At 42.9% G+C, this 16,894-nt stretch overlaps 1 protein-coding gene across 2 annotated transcripts in view; it reads right to left on the bottom strand.

Annotated features, from left to right (window-relative positions):
- The window catches only part of XPO6 (exportin 6), a 102,551-nt gene that overhangs the window by 53,826 nt on the left and 31,831 nt on the right, over positions 1–16,894 (bottom strand). For both annotated transcript variants that reach the window (XM_032430643.1, XM_032430644.1), the window contains exons 3-6: positions 15,185–15,297; positions 14,212–14,409; positions 8,351–8,510; positions 6,354–6,431 (exon numbers count right to left, since the gene is read on the bottom strand). In XM_032430643.1, coding sequence (XP_032286534.1) covers positions 6,354–6,431; positions 8,351–8,510; positions 14,212–14,409; positions 15,185–15,297 — 549 coding nt within the window. The remainder of the gene's footprint in view (positions 1–6,353; positions 6,432–8,350; positions 8,511–14,211; positions 14,410–15,184; positions 15,298–16,894) is intronic.

The following is a 16,894-nucleotide window of genomic DNA, read 5'->3' as shown; positions in this document are numbered from 1 at the left end:
GCCCCACCCCACATGTACTGAGGAAGATCCTGGAGGAGTGTGGCCCAAAAACCTGTTTTTACACACTCTCCAAGAAGTGATTCTTATGCTTGCTTAATTTTTTTAGGTGATTTTTTTTTTAAGTTTTTATTTTAAGCACCCTGTGCTCATCACGAGTGTATTCCTTAATCCCTATCACCTATTTCACCCATCCCGTTCATGCTCTCTCTCTCCCTCTCCCTCTCTCCTTCTCTGACAAATAAATACATTTTTAAAAAATAAAATCTCTAAAAAACTAAAAATAAAAAAATAAAAATGTATATGATGCCACTTTGTCTTTTTATTTAGCTTACTGTCTCTGTAACTACACATAAAGAGGCACCTGGAATGGTGTTATTTCTGGATGGTGGAATACTGGCTACATTTCTACACTGTATTTTGTGCTTTACACAGCAGCAGTTCTCAAACATTTTGGCCCCAGAACCCCTTTATACTCTTAAAAATTATTGAGGATGTCAAAGAACTTTTGTGTATGTAGGTTATTTCTGTTGATATTCGTCACATAGAAATTAAATAAAAAATAGAAATTAAAAAGTTTTCAAATATTTCAAATATTCACTTAATAAACGCATTACATGTTAGCATAAAATATTTTTAAATGAAGAAAATGTAGTTTGCCGCCAACAAATAAGTGAGAAGAATAGCACTGTACATTTTTTGAAATCTCTGTAATGTCTGTCTGGCTTAAAAGAAGACAGATTCTTTAATCTGCTTCAATCTGCTGCAATATGCTGTTTTCGCTGAAGTATATGAAAAAAATGGCTTCACAGAGATATGCAACTGACAAAGACTAAAACGTTTCTGCCGCCTTCCTAGGTGACTATACCTGTTCTTTAATACGATATAAAAATTTTACTAGTAATAATTTCTTAAAGGTTAATTGCAATGTGGGATCTGAATGAGTTTTATTCAGTATATTCATCAGAGAAGAAGTAAAAATGACAAACAACATCTTAGTATTTTTATGAACATATATTTGACCTTTGGGACCCCTGAAAGGGCTTGTGGGACCTCCAGGGCCCCCAGATCTATTGAGAACTCCTGCCTTACACTAATGCGGGATGAACACGAACAGATTAGTTAACCTTTCTCAGCCTCATCTCCTCGGCCATTAAAATGAGGATTTTGTGATTTATTAATAAGGGGTTTAATTTCTATTGTTAAAAGTAGATCAAAAAGTTGTCCCCTGGTATCTTATCTTGCAAGGTGTTCACCGGCTTCTGTCTGAAAGAGCTGCATTTTTTCCAAAAGATTTTATTTATTTGAGAGAGAAGAGAGAGAGCACTGGAGAGTAGAGGGAGAGAATCTTCAAGGAGGCTCCCCACTGAGCGCGGAAGAGCCCACATGGGTTCGATCCATGACCCATGAGATCATGACCTGAGCCAAGTCAGATGCTTAACCAACTGAGCCACCCAGGCACCCCGAGAAAGAGCTGCATTTAATACTAGATGAGACTCATCATGATCTCAGCTACCCACGCTGATAATCAGAGGACCTGGTTTCAAAGAGTAATGCAAGGATGTTCAAGTACAATCTGCAAATACTTATCCAATTTGCTACTGGATTAATAAGGTGATTTTTGAATTGCTGTGGTGGCTGTCCACTTGAGTCATATGTACAACTTTCTCTCATTCAATGACAGTGACAGTTTCTGGCATTGCTTTTCTCGTCATTCATGAACCGGTGGCCATTTACCAAAGATGCTGGAGTCAGAGAAATCACCGCTACCCAACTAGAAGAATTATCGGGGCAAATAATTAACCGGAATCAAATGGAGGCTTTAGCAAAGGAGGAACCAAAAGACACCATCTCAGTATGATCTTCTATTAAACCTGGACATCTTTGGGCCCCTGGACCTATTTAAAGTCTCTTGAACATTTTTAAATAGAAATAAACTGTGGCTTTAAAAACGAAAACAAAACAAAAAAGTTGTCCCTACTCTTTAGCTCAGAAGAATTTTTCCAGAATAGGACTGCTAAGGGGGGCGGGGGGCAAAACAACAATAATTATGTGACGAACAGCTCCCATTTGATGTGCTATTATACGCATAGCGCAGCACTAAGCACTTTACATACATATTCTCATTTCATGCTCACAGCTCTAAGGTAGGTATTATTATCTGCATTTACAAACTGTTAGAATAACTAAGATACAGAGATATTAACCGTTTCCCCCATGTTCCTCAGCTAATAAGTAGAGCGGAAACGGAAACCGAGGTCTGGCCCCTAGGTCTGGCCCCTAAGCCTATGCTCCTTCCCAGAAAGCAGGTCAACTAGAAAGATCATGCAGCCAGGAAAAGTGATCTGGAAGAGAGCTAATATTCAAATGCAGAAAAATATGCATGATCCGAAGTCCTGAGTAAAACAGCATGTATGCCATGACCGCAACTTCAGAAAGATACGGGCACAAGGACAAATGCTGAACGGGGTGATGCAAGGTAAAAATTACTGAAGTAGATAAGATGACCAATTATTTTTCTCCCCTCAAAAAAAGAATCTCTGAAGGTTGTTCTCGATGAAAATGGTTTTATTCAACTTTAAATGTTCCAAAGTCTTTTAGTAGGTTACAAAGAATTTTTCAAGACCTGTATTTTAATCAAAGTGGGAAGGAATTCCCACAGAACAGAGGGACTCTGCTTCATGCTGCAGCGTTTCCAATGCAAACTCAAGAAAGCTTCAACAAGCTACCTACGCAAGAGGGTATACCTTGATTATAATCAAGCCTGCGGACGACTTCAGCTTCTCTGAATCAGGCCAGGCTCTGGTGGCAGTATGCAACCCCTGCCAAGAGGTCGTGGACAACTCTGCTGCATTTACTCAGTTGGAGGCAACCCAGACGGGTTAAGCATTCATGCAAAGATCCCTTTGGCTTTTTTACTTTTTTAATTATTAAAATTTAATGTTTTCTATTCAGTTCTACATTTACTAACTCAGAGTTTCTCACTCAGTACTATTGACATTTGGCACTGGATAACTAATTCTTTATTATTCTGTGCATCGTGGGATATTTAGCAGGACCCGTGGCTTCCACTCATCAGATGCCAGTAGTACCCTCTCCTCTCGTTATGTTAGCTAAAATATTTCTCCATGTTGCCTAAAAGCCACTGCAGGACAAAAATAGCCCCAAATAAGAACCAGGGATCTCACTGTAGCCTCAATCCAGCAAAATGGGGAAAAACTCCATTCAAGGAGCCTGAGGGATAAAATGAGCTCACGGGAGTTGAGTGGCCCTCCCCAGTCCCATCTTCCTACAAGTAGCTTAAAAGGGAATACTTACAAGGGGATACGTGGAAAGATTTGCAAGTGCACAAAGACCTGCAATTTGCAAAGTCTGGGAGAAAACAGAAGGGTATAAACTGGCCTCCACCAATCTGAGCTCCCCGGAAACCTGTCTTTGCCAGTATATATACAGATCCATACTCAAGAGAATGCACCATGCAGACAGGAAAGATAGGCTCTCAAGTTTTATCGCAGAACGATGAAAGCAAACTCAGAATCTCAGTTATTTACACCATTTCATTTTGTTCACAGCTTCCTCCCTGCCCCCCTACTTGTCCAAGCAAAGAGAGGTGAGAACAAGAGGAGGCTAAGGAAGGAAGAGGGCTGAGGTTGCCCCAGTGCAGCAGGACGCCCCAGCCCCAGCGTGCGGAGGTCCTCAGAGGACCCCTCCTCTCCTTTCCCAGCACAGGGGCCAGCGGTCAGGGAACACACAGAGTAGGTGGCAGAGCCAGGGCCCTAAGCCAGGGGAAGGAGGAGGCCGGCAGACATGGGGACAGTGGCGGAGAAAGCAGACTTAGGACGAAGACCACGCACCTAGGCTCAGATGGGTTTCCATCCCTGCTCTGACACTTACTGGCGATGGGACTCCCCCCCCAACCCCAGCCTCCGTTTCCTTGTTTGTAAACAAGAGATAAAACCATCATCTATGTCACAGGATTCTGGTCTAGTGAGGCCAGTTTAAAAGATAAGGCAACAATTTGAGGAACTATTCTGAGAAGCAGACCACAAGCGTCCTTCAAAGCTTTTTCTATATCCAGACTGTTAGAGTAGCCGTTGCAGGGACTAGTTCCTGGGCTTTGTTCTTTGAAAGTGATCAGACCAAAATCGATGTTACCAGAAAGCGTATGAGGAAAAAAATGCCAAAAGCCAAGGGGCTGCCAGAGAGCTGTGTGGGGATTCGGGTAGGGCAGAGAGTGCCAACGGGGGGGGGGGGGGGGGGGGACGGGACGAAGTATCTGGGTTTCCTTTACTCACTAAGGTTTCTCAGAATGATTTTCCTCCACAATAGTGAGCTTATGGTCACTAAAGCTAAACAATGTTCTTAGAAGTTTTACTGCTTCACTTGGTGTCTTCAGTGCACAGAGGCAGTTGAGCAAAACCATCAAAACAAATGTTAATTAAATCATCAGCACGGTCCAAATAATGGAACAAGTTCTGACAGCTTCACTTGCAACCGTCATAAACAGAAAAAAGGCGTATCACATGAACGTGTAAGCCTATTGTTTTTTAAGGAGAAGTACACCAGCTTACAAGCCTACTTCACTTCCCAGGCCCCCAGCAGTCTCCATTTATTTCGCCTTTTCTCAAATACTAAAATTCAAGACTTCAAAAATGTTTTAATAGTGCCTAATAGGCAATTTTCAAGAAGTACGCACCACATTTTTAGGTTCTGTTTATATGGCAATGTCAAGTTAGTTCATACTGTGTTTCACCTTACCTCATCAACAAAACCTAGGCAACGCAGAAGAGAGGCAAGCATATATTTTTGATTTGTATTATCTGATATTCCCCAACCTGGCCTCCAGGAAAATAGGTCTATCAAAGCAGAAATGGAGTTTGCTCAGAACATGCAGCTGAACAAAGCCAACTAAAACACACAGCTTTTGGCATTGGAAAATGATTTCTGAAAAACAAGTTTTACTAGAGCAAACTGCTAACTCCAAACTGAATGCTAAGCCAGTATTCACCTACCTAAAACCAAATCCAATCCAACAGAACTAATCTTTGCAAACTATTATTTAAATGAAATGACACATTTTAAGATCAGCCAAACTGCAGGAGATTCCAAAGCGTACACTCATAAAAATCAAAGCTCTGCCTCATTTGCAATTTTTTTCTTTAATCATCAAATATTGCAAAATATAAATCTGCTAAGTCATCTCAAATATCCACATTGAAAATGAAAGCTACCAAGTACAAATAAAGTTCAAATCCCTGTCGGCTTTTAATACACTCTCAAACTCTGTAATAGTGTTTAATCTAACAAGTGTGACAAATAACTCTCTGACAGTTTTTAATCCCAGTATGATAAATGGAATTTGGAATAAATTAGTATACTATGAGCTGTCCTCAAAACTTCATTCTATATTTTCAGCTCCACAATAGCTCTGAAAGAATTTTAACTTCCACTTACTAACAACAACAGGCTACATGAAACAGCTCAGGCTTGGAGGGGTCTGATTTCAACAGCCTGTTTCCTGGGGTAAAGGAGAAAGATGGGGAAATCTTTCATTAGCCATACCAACCTTTACGGTAGAGGAAAAAATGTGTGCAGTTCACAGGACGTACTCTACTTGAAAAGCATTTGTAATCATTCAGTGTAAAACACAAGCATTCAGAAACTAAAAGTTTCTGCTCAGACACAATTTCCTCTTTCTATCTACCATTGAAAGTAGCCATTTTTAGGCAAACTGCACTTTGACTTTTGAAAAAGGTATTAATATAACTGTGGATAATTAGCCGCCAGTAAACGAGTTACTGACTGCAAATATGCCCACACTTGATCAAATTATTCTGAACTGACCTCATCCTCCCTAAGCCCCAAGTAGGGAAGAAAGCCCTCCACATCCTCTTCCTCCCCCTCCCCCCTCCTCCTTCAGGAAGCCAACCAGCTCTTGCGACCTTGACCCCTGCGTAACTGCACAGCAGACCTATCAAGCCCACGGGCACATGCTAACCCCAGCATGAGCAAGACACCATGAAATCTGAGAAAAAGCAAAAAACAAACCAGAAGGGACAACCAAGAGCTGTAAACTGAAGGGGATGGAAGTGGATGACAGAAGATCAAAGGAAAGATGTCATCTTTCTGACGGGTAAGGAAGAAACAACATAAGTTGTTCAAAATATATTAGAAAGTACAAGTACTTACGAAGAACTAAGCAGAGCTAGCTCCTTAGAAAACATGGGCAGAAAGGCCAAAAATAGATCAAGGAAGAATCAGCATCTGTATCTGGCATAGGTAAGCAATCGCTACCCCATCGAGACCCCAAACTGCATTTAAAAAGAGTAAGAGCATATGTGGTGGGCAGACCATACCACTTTCTCCTGAGGTCGGGGATGGTGGTGGGGTGGCAGCAGTGACACTGTGTTTGTCCCAGACAGTCTCCAAGATACCTATCAAGAAAGGAGAAACTGAGTTTAAGAGAGAAATGAAGTCTAACCTTTGAAAATCAGATTGAGAAAAATGATCTCATATCTCTGATCAAACATCAGTATTTAAACATCCCTCTCTCCACTGTATGTCCAAGTGGACATTCCTGGACAACACCACTCGGATGTTCCAAACTCCCTTTATTGTCCCCCACAAACCTGCTGCTACTCCTTACCTCCTCACCCAGCCAACAGCACCATCCCACACAACCTCCGCCTCAGGCCTCTGCTGGCCCATCTGGCCTTGCCCCACCGCCACACAAGGCTGCACCCGCTGAACTGTGTGCTACTCCGTCCACACCAACCTCTGACCTGCTCTCCTCCTTCCCTCCAAACTTGACCTGCCCCCCTCCCCGCCCAGACTGATGGCTGCTATCTGTCCCTCAGAGTTACACCCAGCTGTCATCTTTCCCAGAAAGTTTTGTCTGCTCAGTTCTGCATGCGCTTAAAACCCACCTCTACTATAACTCTTAACACACTGGTTTTAGCTGTCTTTCTCCCCTACCAGAGTACCCCATACTAGAGGCAGAGACTGCGTTTTACTCCTCTCTGTATCTCTTTACAGAACCCACCACATAAGATGATGGATTGTAAAAGCTTTTGAAAATACTGTTTTCAAAATATTTAATATTATAATATAGATAAACCTTGAAGTATCACACTATGAAAAAGAAGCCAGACACAAAAGGCCACTTATTATATGATTTCTTTTTTATGAAAAGGCCAAATAGGAAAATCCAGAGACAGCCAGATTAGTGGTTTCCTGGGGCTCGGGGGGGGGGGGGGGCGCGCGGTAAGGAAAATGTTCTGGAATTAGATGGTATGATCGCTATGCAACTCTGTGAATATATTAAAAACCACCAAGTTGTAACAATGTAAAATGGTGGATTTTATGCTATGTGAACTAATCCCAATTTTAAAAATTTTAATGTCTGCACAGTAGGATAGAGAGGTATCAGACATGGTCCTTAACTGCAGAAATGTAACCTCTAGTTGGGGGCATCAATAAATGTGCTCTGAATGAAATGCTCTGAGGTGTGGGTTTCTCCTAGGGATGCAGGGAAGGACAGGGGGCAAATGACAAGTTTACTTCTGATCAAGCATTCTTCACCGATTTTAAGTGCCCACTGCATGTCAAGCACTTCTGTAACCCCTACAAAAAAGTTCCTAGACATCCAAGAGGAAAGCCAGGCAGAGGAGCTGGAGATTTTTTTTAAAAGGCTTTTTTCACTACAACATCCCTTCCAGCAGCAAGCCTGGGCCCCCACCCCCCACCACCCCCCCAACCCGTGCCTCAAGGGTCCTGGGACCAGGGCTGCACCTGTGCCTCCTCAAGAGCAGCCTGGCCCTACTGGGCCAACACGCTCCACCCTCGCCCCACCTTCCGGTCTCATTCTGCGGTTTGCTTTTGCTTTCTGTTTATTCTTACTCCCCACACGCCGTCACAAGGCTCTGACAAAACAAACAAGATGACGAAGAAAATGCTACTTACAACTACAACCTAGCGCACAGGGTGCTGATTCTACACCTGGTCTTCCTTCTCTGCACAAAATTTGCAAATTTCCCATCTTCCTGTTCTCCAACTTCTCCTGATCTTAAATTCAAATCCTTTTCAATAAGGTGCTTGCCACCCACCTTCCTGAGAATGCAGTGCTTGGCATTTCAATCACATCCCTGCAGCCTCATTAATCACAGTTCCCAGGCCGACCAATACATAAAGACAGTAAAGGAAAGAGGTCACAAGTACATTCGGAGGTCCTACTGCATGCCGGACACCGCGCCCGCTGCAGACAGCACATGCCACATTCTGTTTTTCAGCTCCGTCACAGTCACAACTAGAACGACTGCTCAAGACTGCAGAGCACCAGCGCCATACTGCTCACCTGTCAGCAGCCCGAGCACGGCCTGCACCTGGTCCAGCAGCAGCTTCCGCAGCTCCTCCTTCCGAGCCACGCTGAGGTCCTCGCGGGGACAAGCCAGCTCTTCCGAAGTCGTCTTCAACATGATCAGCCCGAGGGGGGTTGTCACGGGGGACTGGATCAACTGCAGGGAAAAGGAAGTTCTAAGCAGGCTGTCCAGCTGACGAAAGTACAAGGAGGACGGAGGAACATTAAACCTCGAAGTCCTTCCATGGCTGAATCTCGCAGGCACAGGCCGCATCGCTCAGGGCTCTACAGTCCAGTTAGGTCCCTTTTGGAGCCAAAGTGTATTCTCATCTTAGTCTAAGGACTAAGATTCTAACCATGAACACAATGCTCTTTTACACCTAACATGACAATTTTTTTTTACACATCCACAATCCCAACAGAGCCTTGGTCACTTTGCCCAGATTCAAGTGTTAGCGACAGAGATATGTGTGAACCAATTTGTGGTATCTTTCCAACATTCGGGTGTTAAATCAATTTTATATTTCTAAGCTTTGCATGCTTCATGAAAGTTCAAGACTAAACATGTGGCAGAGCAGAAACATGCATACACATCATCCACCCATGACTTCATCATCGACTACGGTTATGATTTTGCAAATACCTATGTAGCAAATTTTAGTTACTCTTTCTATCACCGGCAATATCCACTATGCTGTAAGTTGCGTTAAACAAGAGACAGAAGGTACACCTTCAAGAGCATCACCCTACTTAGCTCTTTCTAATCAATTTCACAAAATTCAAAGCATTACTTACTATTCATTTTTTAGTTTCCAGAAACTGGTAAAAGCAAGTTGCCACTAAAATTCTGTTGACTTATAGGCTACAATCTATTAAAAGACACACAATTGAAGAAACACTTGACCATCTTCTTTAATCATAATAATAAGTTCTTTAATCATAATAATAATTCAATCTACGAAACAAGGGAGGAGGAGGGCACCGGGAACGGCAGCTAGGCAGAACGCCTCTTCTCCACTTGAAGCAGCGCAGGGCACTTGCCTTTCCCTTGAAAACAGCTCTCCCCACTGCAGACCAAGGGAAAGCTCATCCCAAAGAGCAGGAAATGCCTTCAACAGTGTGAACTCAGGATAAACTCAACTGCCCTCAGGAGCAGCATGATATAAAAACAGTGGCCATGAGCGGCGTGTTGAAAATGCTATTACATCAATTCTCTTGAAGGCTACAATTTCAAATACATCCTCTACAAGCTTTCTCTTCATTCTGTGCAAGTCTGGGCTACTTCTAACAACTTGAGAAAATGCAAGAGGGGAGGAACAAGAAATCCCCACAGCACCTTTTCTTTACAGAATAAAGAACTGACCCTTCATAAGCATCTCCGTCCATCCAGAGGCCCGTGGGTTATCAATCCATACTTTAGGGTGATGGGCGTTAAGGAGGAGGGCACTTGGGCGCCTGGGTGGCTCAGTTGGTTAAGCGACTGCCTTCGGCTCAGGTCATGATCCTGGAGTCCCTGGATCGAGTCCCGCATCGGGCTCCCTGCTCAGCAAGGAGCCTGCTTCTCCCTCTGACCCTCCCCCCTCTCATGTGCTCTCTCTCTCTCATTCTCTCTGTCTCAAATAAATAAATAAAAAATCTTTAAAAAAAAAAAAAAAAAAAAGGAGGAGGGCACTTGTTGGGATGAGCACTGGGTGTTGTATGTAAGTGATAAACCACTGAATTCTATCCCTAAAACCAATACTGCACGGTATGCTCACTAACTAGAATTTAAATAAAAAATTGAAAAAAATAAAAATAATAAAGAGTTCCATTACTTTCCTCCCCCACTAGCCCCTTACACTTCTGCTTTTCTCCTCTACCTCTTTTGTCTCTATTTCCCCCCCAAAGCCCTCATTCTTACTCTCTCAGCTGGGAATGCCTTATATTACCAAATATTCCATTTGGCAATACATTTTTCTGTAGATACGAAATGCTCTATGCTCCCAGAAGTAAAAAATTCCTACACTATGGAAAATGCAGCCGAAAGCCCTCCTTTCTCTCATTTGGAAGAAGGGGAGACGACCAGGCAAAAGCCAACTGAAAATTAAAGTTATTCTTTACCTGAAAGAACAGCCGGATCAAATATTTTTTTCCTCACTAGCTTTGTGTCCAGAAGGCTTGTTAGCAAAATAGTGTTTCCCTTTACCATCTTCACATTTATAATTTATGCTCGTAACATAGGTAATTCTTGGCAATTTATTTTAACAGAGAATAAGCACTTTTAGGTTGAAGTTCAGGTTCTTAGTGTGAGCTTCTGAAAAAGTTCAATGATTTTTATTACACCACCATATCAGAAAAGAAATGGCAATTCTTTCTATGCTGCTTGCCCCTTAATTATCTGGTCCCAGGCACAATGTGACCACAGGTCCAGCTCAGCAGATTTCAGGAATCTGAAGAATAGACTTTAAAAGGTGTGATGTTTGGGCTTGTGTTTGGGGGAAAGAAGGAGCAGAGGTCAGTTTCGACTTCAACTACTTCCTTCTCTGGTGGCTACAAAGGGTATAACCAACACATAGAACTGCAAGTATCCTTCTGGGGCCCCAAATCAACTCCCCTCGGCCTGCTATGTGGTCACCACAATGATGGCATAAATTGCATAGATACCCAGCCAACCATCACAGAGTTAAAAACAAAAGCAAACTACTATGCACCCCAGACAGCAAGCAGGCAATGATGGGAACTAAGCCAGAAAAAAACCCTTTTAGATGCTTTATTCAAAGTATGGGGGCACCTGGGTGGCTCAGTTGGTTAAGCAACTGACTCTTGCTCTCAGCTCAGGTCTTGATCTCAGGGCCGTGAGTTCAAGCCCCACACTGAGCTTCACGGTGGGTATGGAGCCTACTTTAAAAAAAAAAAAAAAAAGGATGGGGCGCCTGGGTGGCTCAGTCGGTTAAGCGACTGCCTTCAGCTCAGGTCATGATCCCAGAGTCCTGGGATCGAGTCCCACATCAGGCTCCCTGCTCCACGGGGAGCCTGCTTCTCCCTCTCCCACTCCCCCTGCTTGTGTTCCCTCTCTCGCTGTGTCTCTCTCTGTCAAATAAATAAATAAAATCTTTAAAAAAAAAAAAACAAAAAGGATGTAGGATGGTGAGACTGACTCCAGAACTAGTTTGCTCTTGTTTGCCACTACCTAAAGAAAAGTTTACTTTGTCATCATTATCAAAAATGTCATCAACTGGAAGCGCAGTTAGTTAAGCATCTGGCTTCAGCTCAGGTCATGATCTCAGGGGCCTGGGATCGAGCTTCACATTAGGGTCCTTGCTCAGTGGGGAGTCTGCTTGCCCCTCTGCCCCTTCCCCCTGCTCCTGCTCTCTCTCCTTCTCTCAAATAAATAAATAAAATCTTAAAAAAACAAAACAAAACAAAACCATCAGCAACGGAGCACCATCATTCTAGACATGGTCTTCATGCCACTAACTGGTTCTCATGGATAAATGAGAAGCAGAGAATACGACTAAAAGGATTTTAGAGATCACTTTGTCCAATCCTCTTGTTTCACAAAGAAGGAAATGGAGGCTCCCAAAGGGGCAGGAGTTGCTAAAATCAAAGATGATCTGTGACAAAAATGGACACAGACCCCAAACCCACATGCTCTCTCCATGCTCTTTTCACTACGGGGTGTTTCAAAGTCACAAAGGTTGCATGAGGTAAGCAGAGTCACTTCTGAAGGGTGGGAAGAGGGAAGTGGTGAACAGAGAAAGAAAACTAGCCTTTTTAAACTTCATGAGCACTTCACCTAAAAATGCTCTTCCAAATTGTCATTTGTTACCAGTAATTACATTATACTTCAAGGGTAGAGAGGAAATGTCTGCTCTCCATCACAGGAAGTGATCCCAGCTGGGTGGAAACATGGCTCCTCCTCACCTGCTGCGGCTAGCACTGTGCATCTCTGGCTCACATTCCACTGCTTCTTCTCACAGGTCATGCCCCGCACTAACCCACCTAAGAACGCATTCTCCCTCTATGGGGGCGATGGAGAGTTACCACAACTGTCCTCATCTTGGAGTGAAGGCAAGTGTATCAGAGAGAGCCAGGAAAACCTCTCACCTCATGTCCTACCACTCTAGGTTCGCTAGCCTCCTTGCCATTCCTCAGGGAATGGCACTCCCTCACTCAGGGTCTTTGCACCTGCTAGTCCCTCTGCCTCAAATGCTGTTGCCCTAGATACCCACATGGCTCACTCCATCACTTCCACCTAGGTTTCTGCTCAAATGGCTGCTCCTCAAAAAAGCCTTCTATCATCATCCCATCTACATAACACCCCCTGGCATTCTTTCTCCTTACCCTGGATTTAAATTTCTTCGTCATACTTATCACTACCTGTAAGCTTATTTGCTTATTGTTAATGGATGTCTGCCCCTTGAGATTATAAGCTCCATGAAGGCAGGGACACTGTTTTTGTTTCATTACTTTATCTCCACCAGATGTTTAGTTAGCACACGGCTGGTATTCAACAAATACCTTACTGAATAAATGAATGAATCTCCTTTGCAGCATCAATCCAATAAATCTCTAGATAAATGGATCACTATAGAGAACAAAAAAAAAATTGAATGAAGAATTTTTGTGCCACTTTGAGGAAATTTGAGAGAAGCAATAAGGATGCTGTATTTTTTCTTACCGGCCTCATCATTCAAATGCTTTGTAGAGAGAGCAGACAGAATGTTAGAAAATGGTATTGTTCTAGAAAATCCTGAACTTATAGTCACTGAGACACTGATTTTCAGAGAATTTTATTCCTATAAACTGTACATAATCCCCATTTCCTGCATACCCACAACTATCTCAATAATATGAAAATGTTTACAACTTCATCACAGGATTCAAATGAACAACAGCATCTCCTGCCTGGCTTTTAGGTCCCACCTTTACTCTGATGAGTTCGAAATCCTGACCAGTGGCCAGATCTCTTTCTTGAGCCCCAGATCCACAGCTCTCAACGTCTCACTAGATATACACAGAACACACAAATCCTGAATGCGCTTTCTGCCAAACTGAATTCCCCATCTTCTACCCAAATCCATTTCCTCTTCCTTCACCCCTGGCCTAGAAAATCGGCTACCTGAAACAGAAACCTCCTTTCCCTCACCCCTACCACCCCGTCACTGATCAAAGCCTCTTGACTGGGTGTCCTAAGTGCCCCACCTCCACCCACCAGAAAGGCCTCAGGGCCAGGTCCTCCCTGTCTCGCTCACACTCAGGGCTCCAGCCCCTCTGCAATCTAGACCCCTACTGTTACAGAACTGTCTTTCCAACACAAAAATGTGGTCATGTGTTCTCCCCTCTCACACACTTTTCATTAGCTCCCAAGGAAGGACTATGAATTACAAATCGAAGCCCCCTGCAAGAGCAAGGCCCTTCCTGGCCTGGCCCTGGCCCATCAACCTGGCCACTTACTCCAGCACCCAACAACACTGAAAATACCTCAGTTCCTGGAGGCTAAATGCTATGCCACCATAGTAATTACCACAGTGCTGGATAATTATTGTTTGCACAGCAAGCCCCCCCATCAAATTATAACTACTGAAGGCCTCACCCTTGTACCCCTACACCTGACGCAGTACCTAACAGGTTTTCAAATCTTTGCTGAACAAAATTTCACAAGAGGTTAACAATGAGACTGGGTTTTCCCCCTCTTTTGCCACTGCACAAAGGCACAACATGTCTCAAGAATACAAAGTTAAGCGAATGAGATCATTTATCCTATAATGAGCTTGCTACTACGGTTCCAAAATGCTTATCTTAAAACTCCTCTTCAAGACAAGGAAATAATCACTTCTACAATTTATGAGATGAGGTTTTCTTAGGTAAATCCTTACCTGTAAAATGTTCGTAAAAAAGTCATGGTAGAACATGGGCCAATCTTGACGGCCAATATCAACAATAACTTTGCAGAGCTTGTTCCGGATAAAGTAAGGTAAGGTTTTGTGGTGAGCCAAAAGGAGTTTGGGCAGGCAGCTACGGATTTCCATCTTATCTTGAGATGGGACCCCAAGCCACATTTTATTGATCAGATTCTGAAACACAAATATACATCTTTTAAGTTAACCATTCTATACACAAAAATAACTGGTTTTCATCCAATGGTTAGCTATATCATCTCAAACAAAAAACCCTGCTTTTAAACAAAGGCTTAGAGCAATTTGGCAATAAGAGTACCAGGAATATTTAAACCCTATAATACAACATTCTCACTCCTGGAAAGATCTGCTAAATAATTTCACAGAAACAAAAAGCTCCATGTGTAAAATTTTCTATTACACCACTGCCTCTGATGGCCACCAAAAAATGGCAAAAACAACTTTAATGTTCAAAAATAGAAGAATGGCTTGGTGAACAATGGTATAAACACTTAGTGGCATGAGCAATAGGATTAGAATTAGGTTAAAAAAAAAAGATGCGCATAGAAATACAAAAATTGGAAGACAGTTGAAATAAATGAAAATGTTTGTGGTTGGGATAATGGTATTATGGGTACCATCTCTCCTCCCAAACTGTTTTTCTTTCATTATCTTTCTCTTTTAAATGATAACATGGAAGGAAGAGTTCCATGTTACCACCAACAGCCTACCTACTGACCCAGCCCCATCTCACCCTTCTGGGGTCAAAGATGGAAAGATGCCCCAGCACAGCAGACATCCCGACAGAGGCAGCATCTGGGAGGTACCCCTGCGCTGAGCTACCACTCTTTTCCAGCTGTCTGCACACTGAAGCTCAAGTCCAGTGCCAACGACCCGGCACTGTGACCACAAAATACTTTTCCAAACAGTAGAGAGTCATCTGACAACTCACCTCAAACACCGTTAAACTATACATCATGACATAGTCATTCCCAGTGCTGGAGAGGAAGTATAGGCAGAGTCTCCAGGCTCCTATTTGCTGCGCAAAGTTATCAAGAAGCTCCTCTGGAAAAGTTAAATAGCAACAAAACAAGGCTATGAAAAGACATGAAATCAACACAAGGCTAGGCTGTCACATTAGTTTTTTAAACACACATCTCTCCATATCATGTGATTGATGCCAAAACCAACTAGAAAAATCTGGACGTGTCTTCGAGATAGATCCTACGGGCACTCGTTCAGGCAGAGAAATTTTCATTGTTGAAGTTCTTACTTAACCTGGGGCGTCTGGGTGGCTCAGGCAGTTAAGCACCCGGCTCTTGATTTCAGCTCAGGTCATGATCTCAGGGTTGTGAGATCGAGCCCCATGTCAGGCTCCGTGCTGGGCGTGGAGCCTACTTAAGATTCTGTCTCTCCCTCTCCCTCTGCCCCTACCCCCCTCAAAAAAAAAAGTTCTTACTTAACCTAAGTATGGACAGTTATAAAATATCATTTCAAAAAAAAAAAGATCATTTCACCTTATAAACTATGGCTAATTGTTAACCTGTTTCCTCTGGGGTACTGGCTATATATATTTCCTTAGGACTCACACTGTTCACACAAACCCACACAAAATGATGGCTAGAGAAGCAGGACAAGAAAATATTAATTAATTATATAATTAATGCAGGGCAGGAAAAAATGCAAGAGAATTAAAGATGGATAATTCTCTTTATTTGGTTTTCATTTGGTTTTATTTTAAAATACCACACCAAAAACAATCTGTAAATAAGAGTAGCAATCATGGAAGTTGCCAGGAGCAGCCCAGCCCATATCAAATCAGTTAGAAATGATTTTCCTCCTCAAGACTGCTGGTAGCATCAGCCAGAACCCCAAGACAGCAAGCACTAAGAATCTGTCACCACATTTCTGGACACGCTGCCCCTTAGTCACCTTGACCTGCTGCTCTTGTCATGAAATACAACACAAAAGGGGTAAAAATTTTAAAAATCAAAATAAACATAAATTTAAAAGGGTGGGGCGCCTGGGTGGCTCAGATGGTTAAGCGTCTGCCTTCGGCTCAGGTCATGATCCCAGGGTCCTGGGATGGAGCCCTACATCAGGCTCCTGACTCAGCGGGGAGTCTGCTTCTTCCTCTCCCTCTGCCTCTCCCACTGCTCATGCTCTCTCTCTCTATCTCTACGTCTCAAATGAATAAATAAAATCTTTAAAATAAAAAAAAAGGGTAAAAAAAAAAATAATTAATTTAAAAATAAAAAACTTTAAAAGAGTAAAAAGATATATAAACGTCAACACCCCAACAGATTCTAGGACGCGCCTGGAAAAGCAGGAAGTACAGCAGCCCGTTCTAATCCTAAAATCACTGTTCTGCTAGTACTCCACAGCCTCACTGAAAATCCCACACAAGGAAACTGATGACCTAGTCTTTCAACTAAGGGAAAGTCTGTAAGAATCCCAGAGCGGGAGTCGAAACAGACAGAATGAGCTCTGGCCGGAAATGAGGAACTCTGGGCTAGAGACTCTGCCGCTCATTCACGGAGTCTCATTCCAGGTGATCACTGCTCCTCTTTGAGGCTCCAGCTTCCTCCACTGTGAAAATGACCAGATTGTTCCTCAAGGTTCCCTGCGAACAGCTCTATCTCTAGAGCACTAATAACACGCC

Source organism: Phoca vitulina, unplaced genomic scaffold (genome assembly GCF_004348235.1).
Source record: "Phoca vitulina isolate PV1807 unplaced genomic scaffold, GSC_HSeal_1.0 scaffold45, whole genome shotgun sequence".
Taxonomy (NCBI): domain Eukaryota; kingdom Metazoa; phylum Chordata; class Mammalia; order Carnivora; family Phocidae; genus Phoca; species Phoca vitulina.
This window is presented reverse-complemented; position numbering and strand designations above follow the sequence as displayed.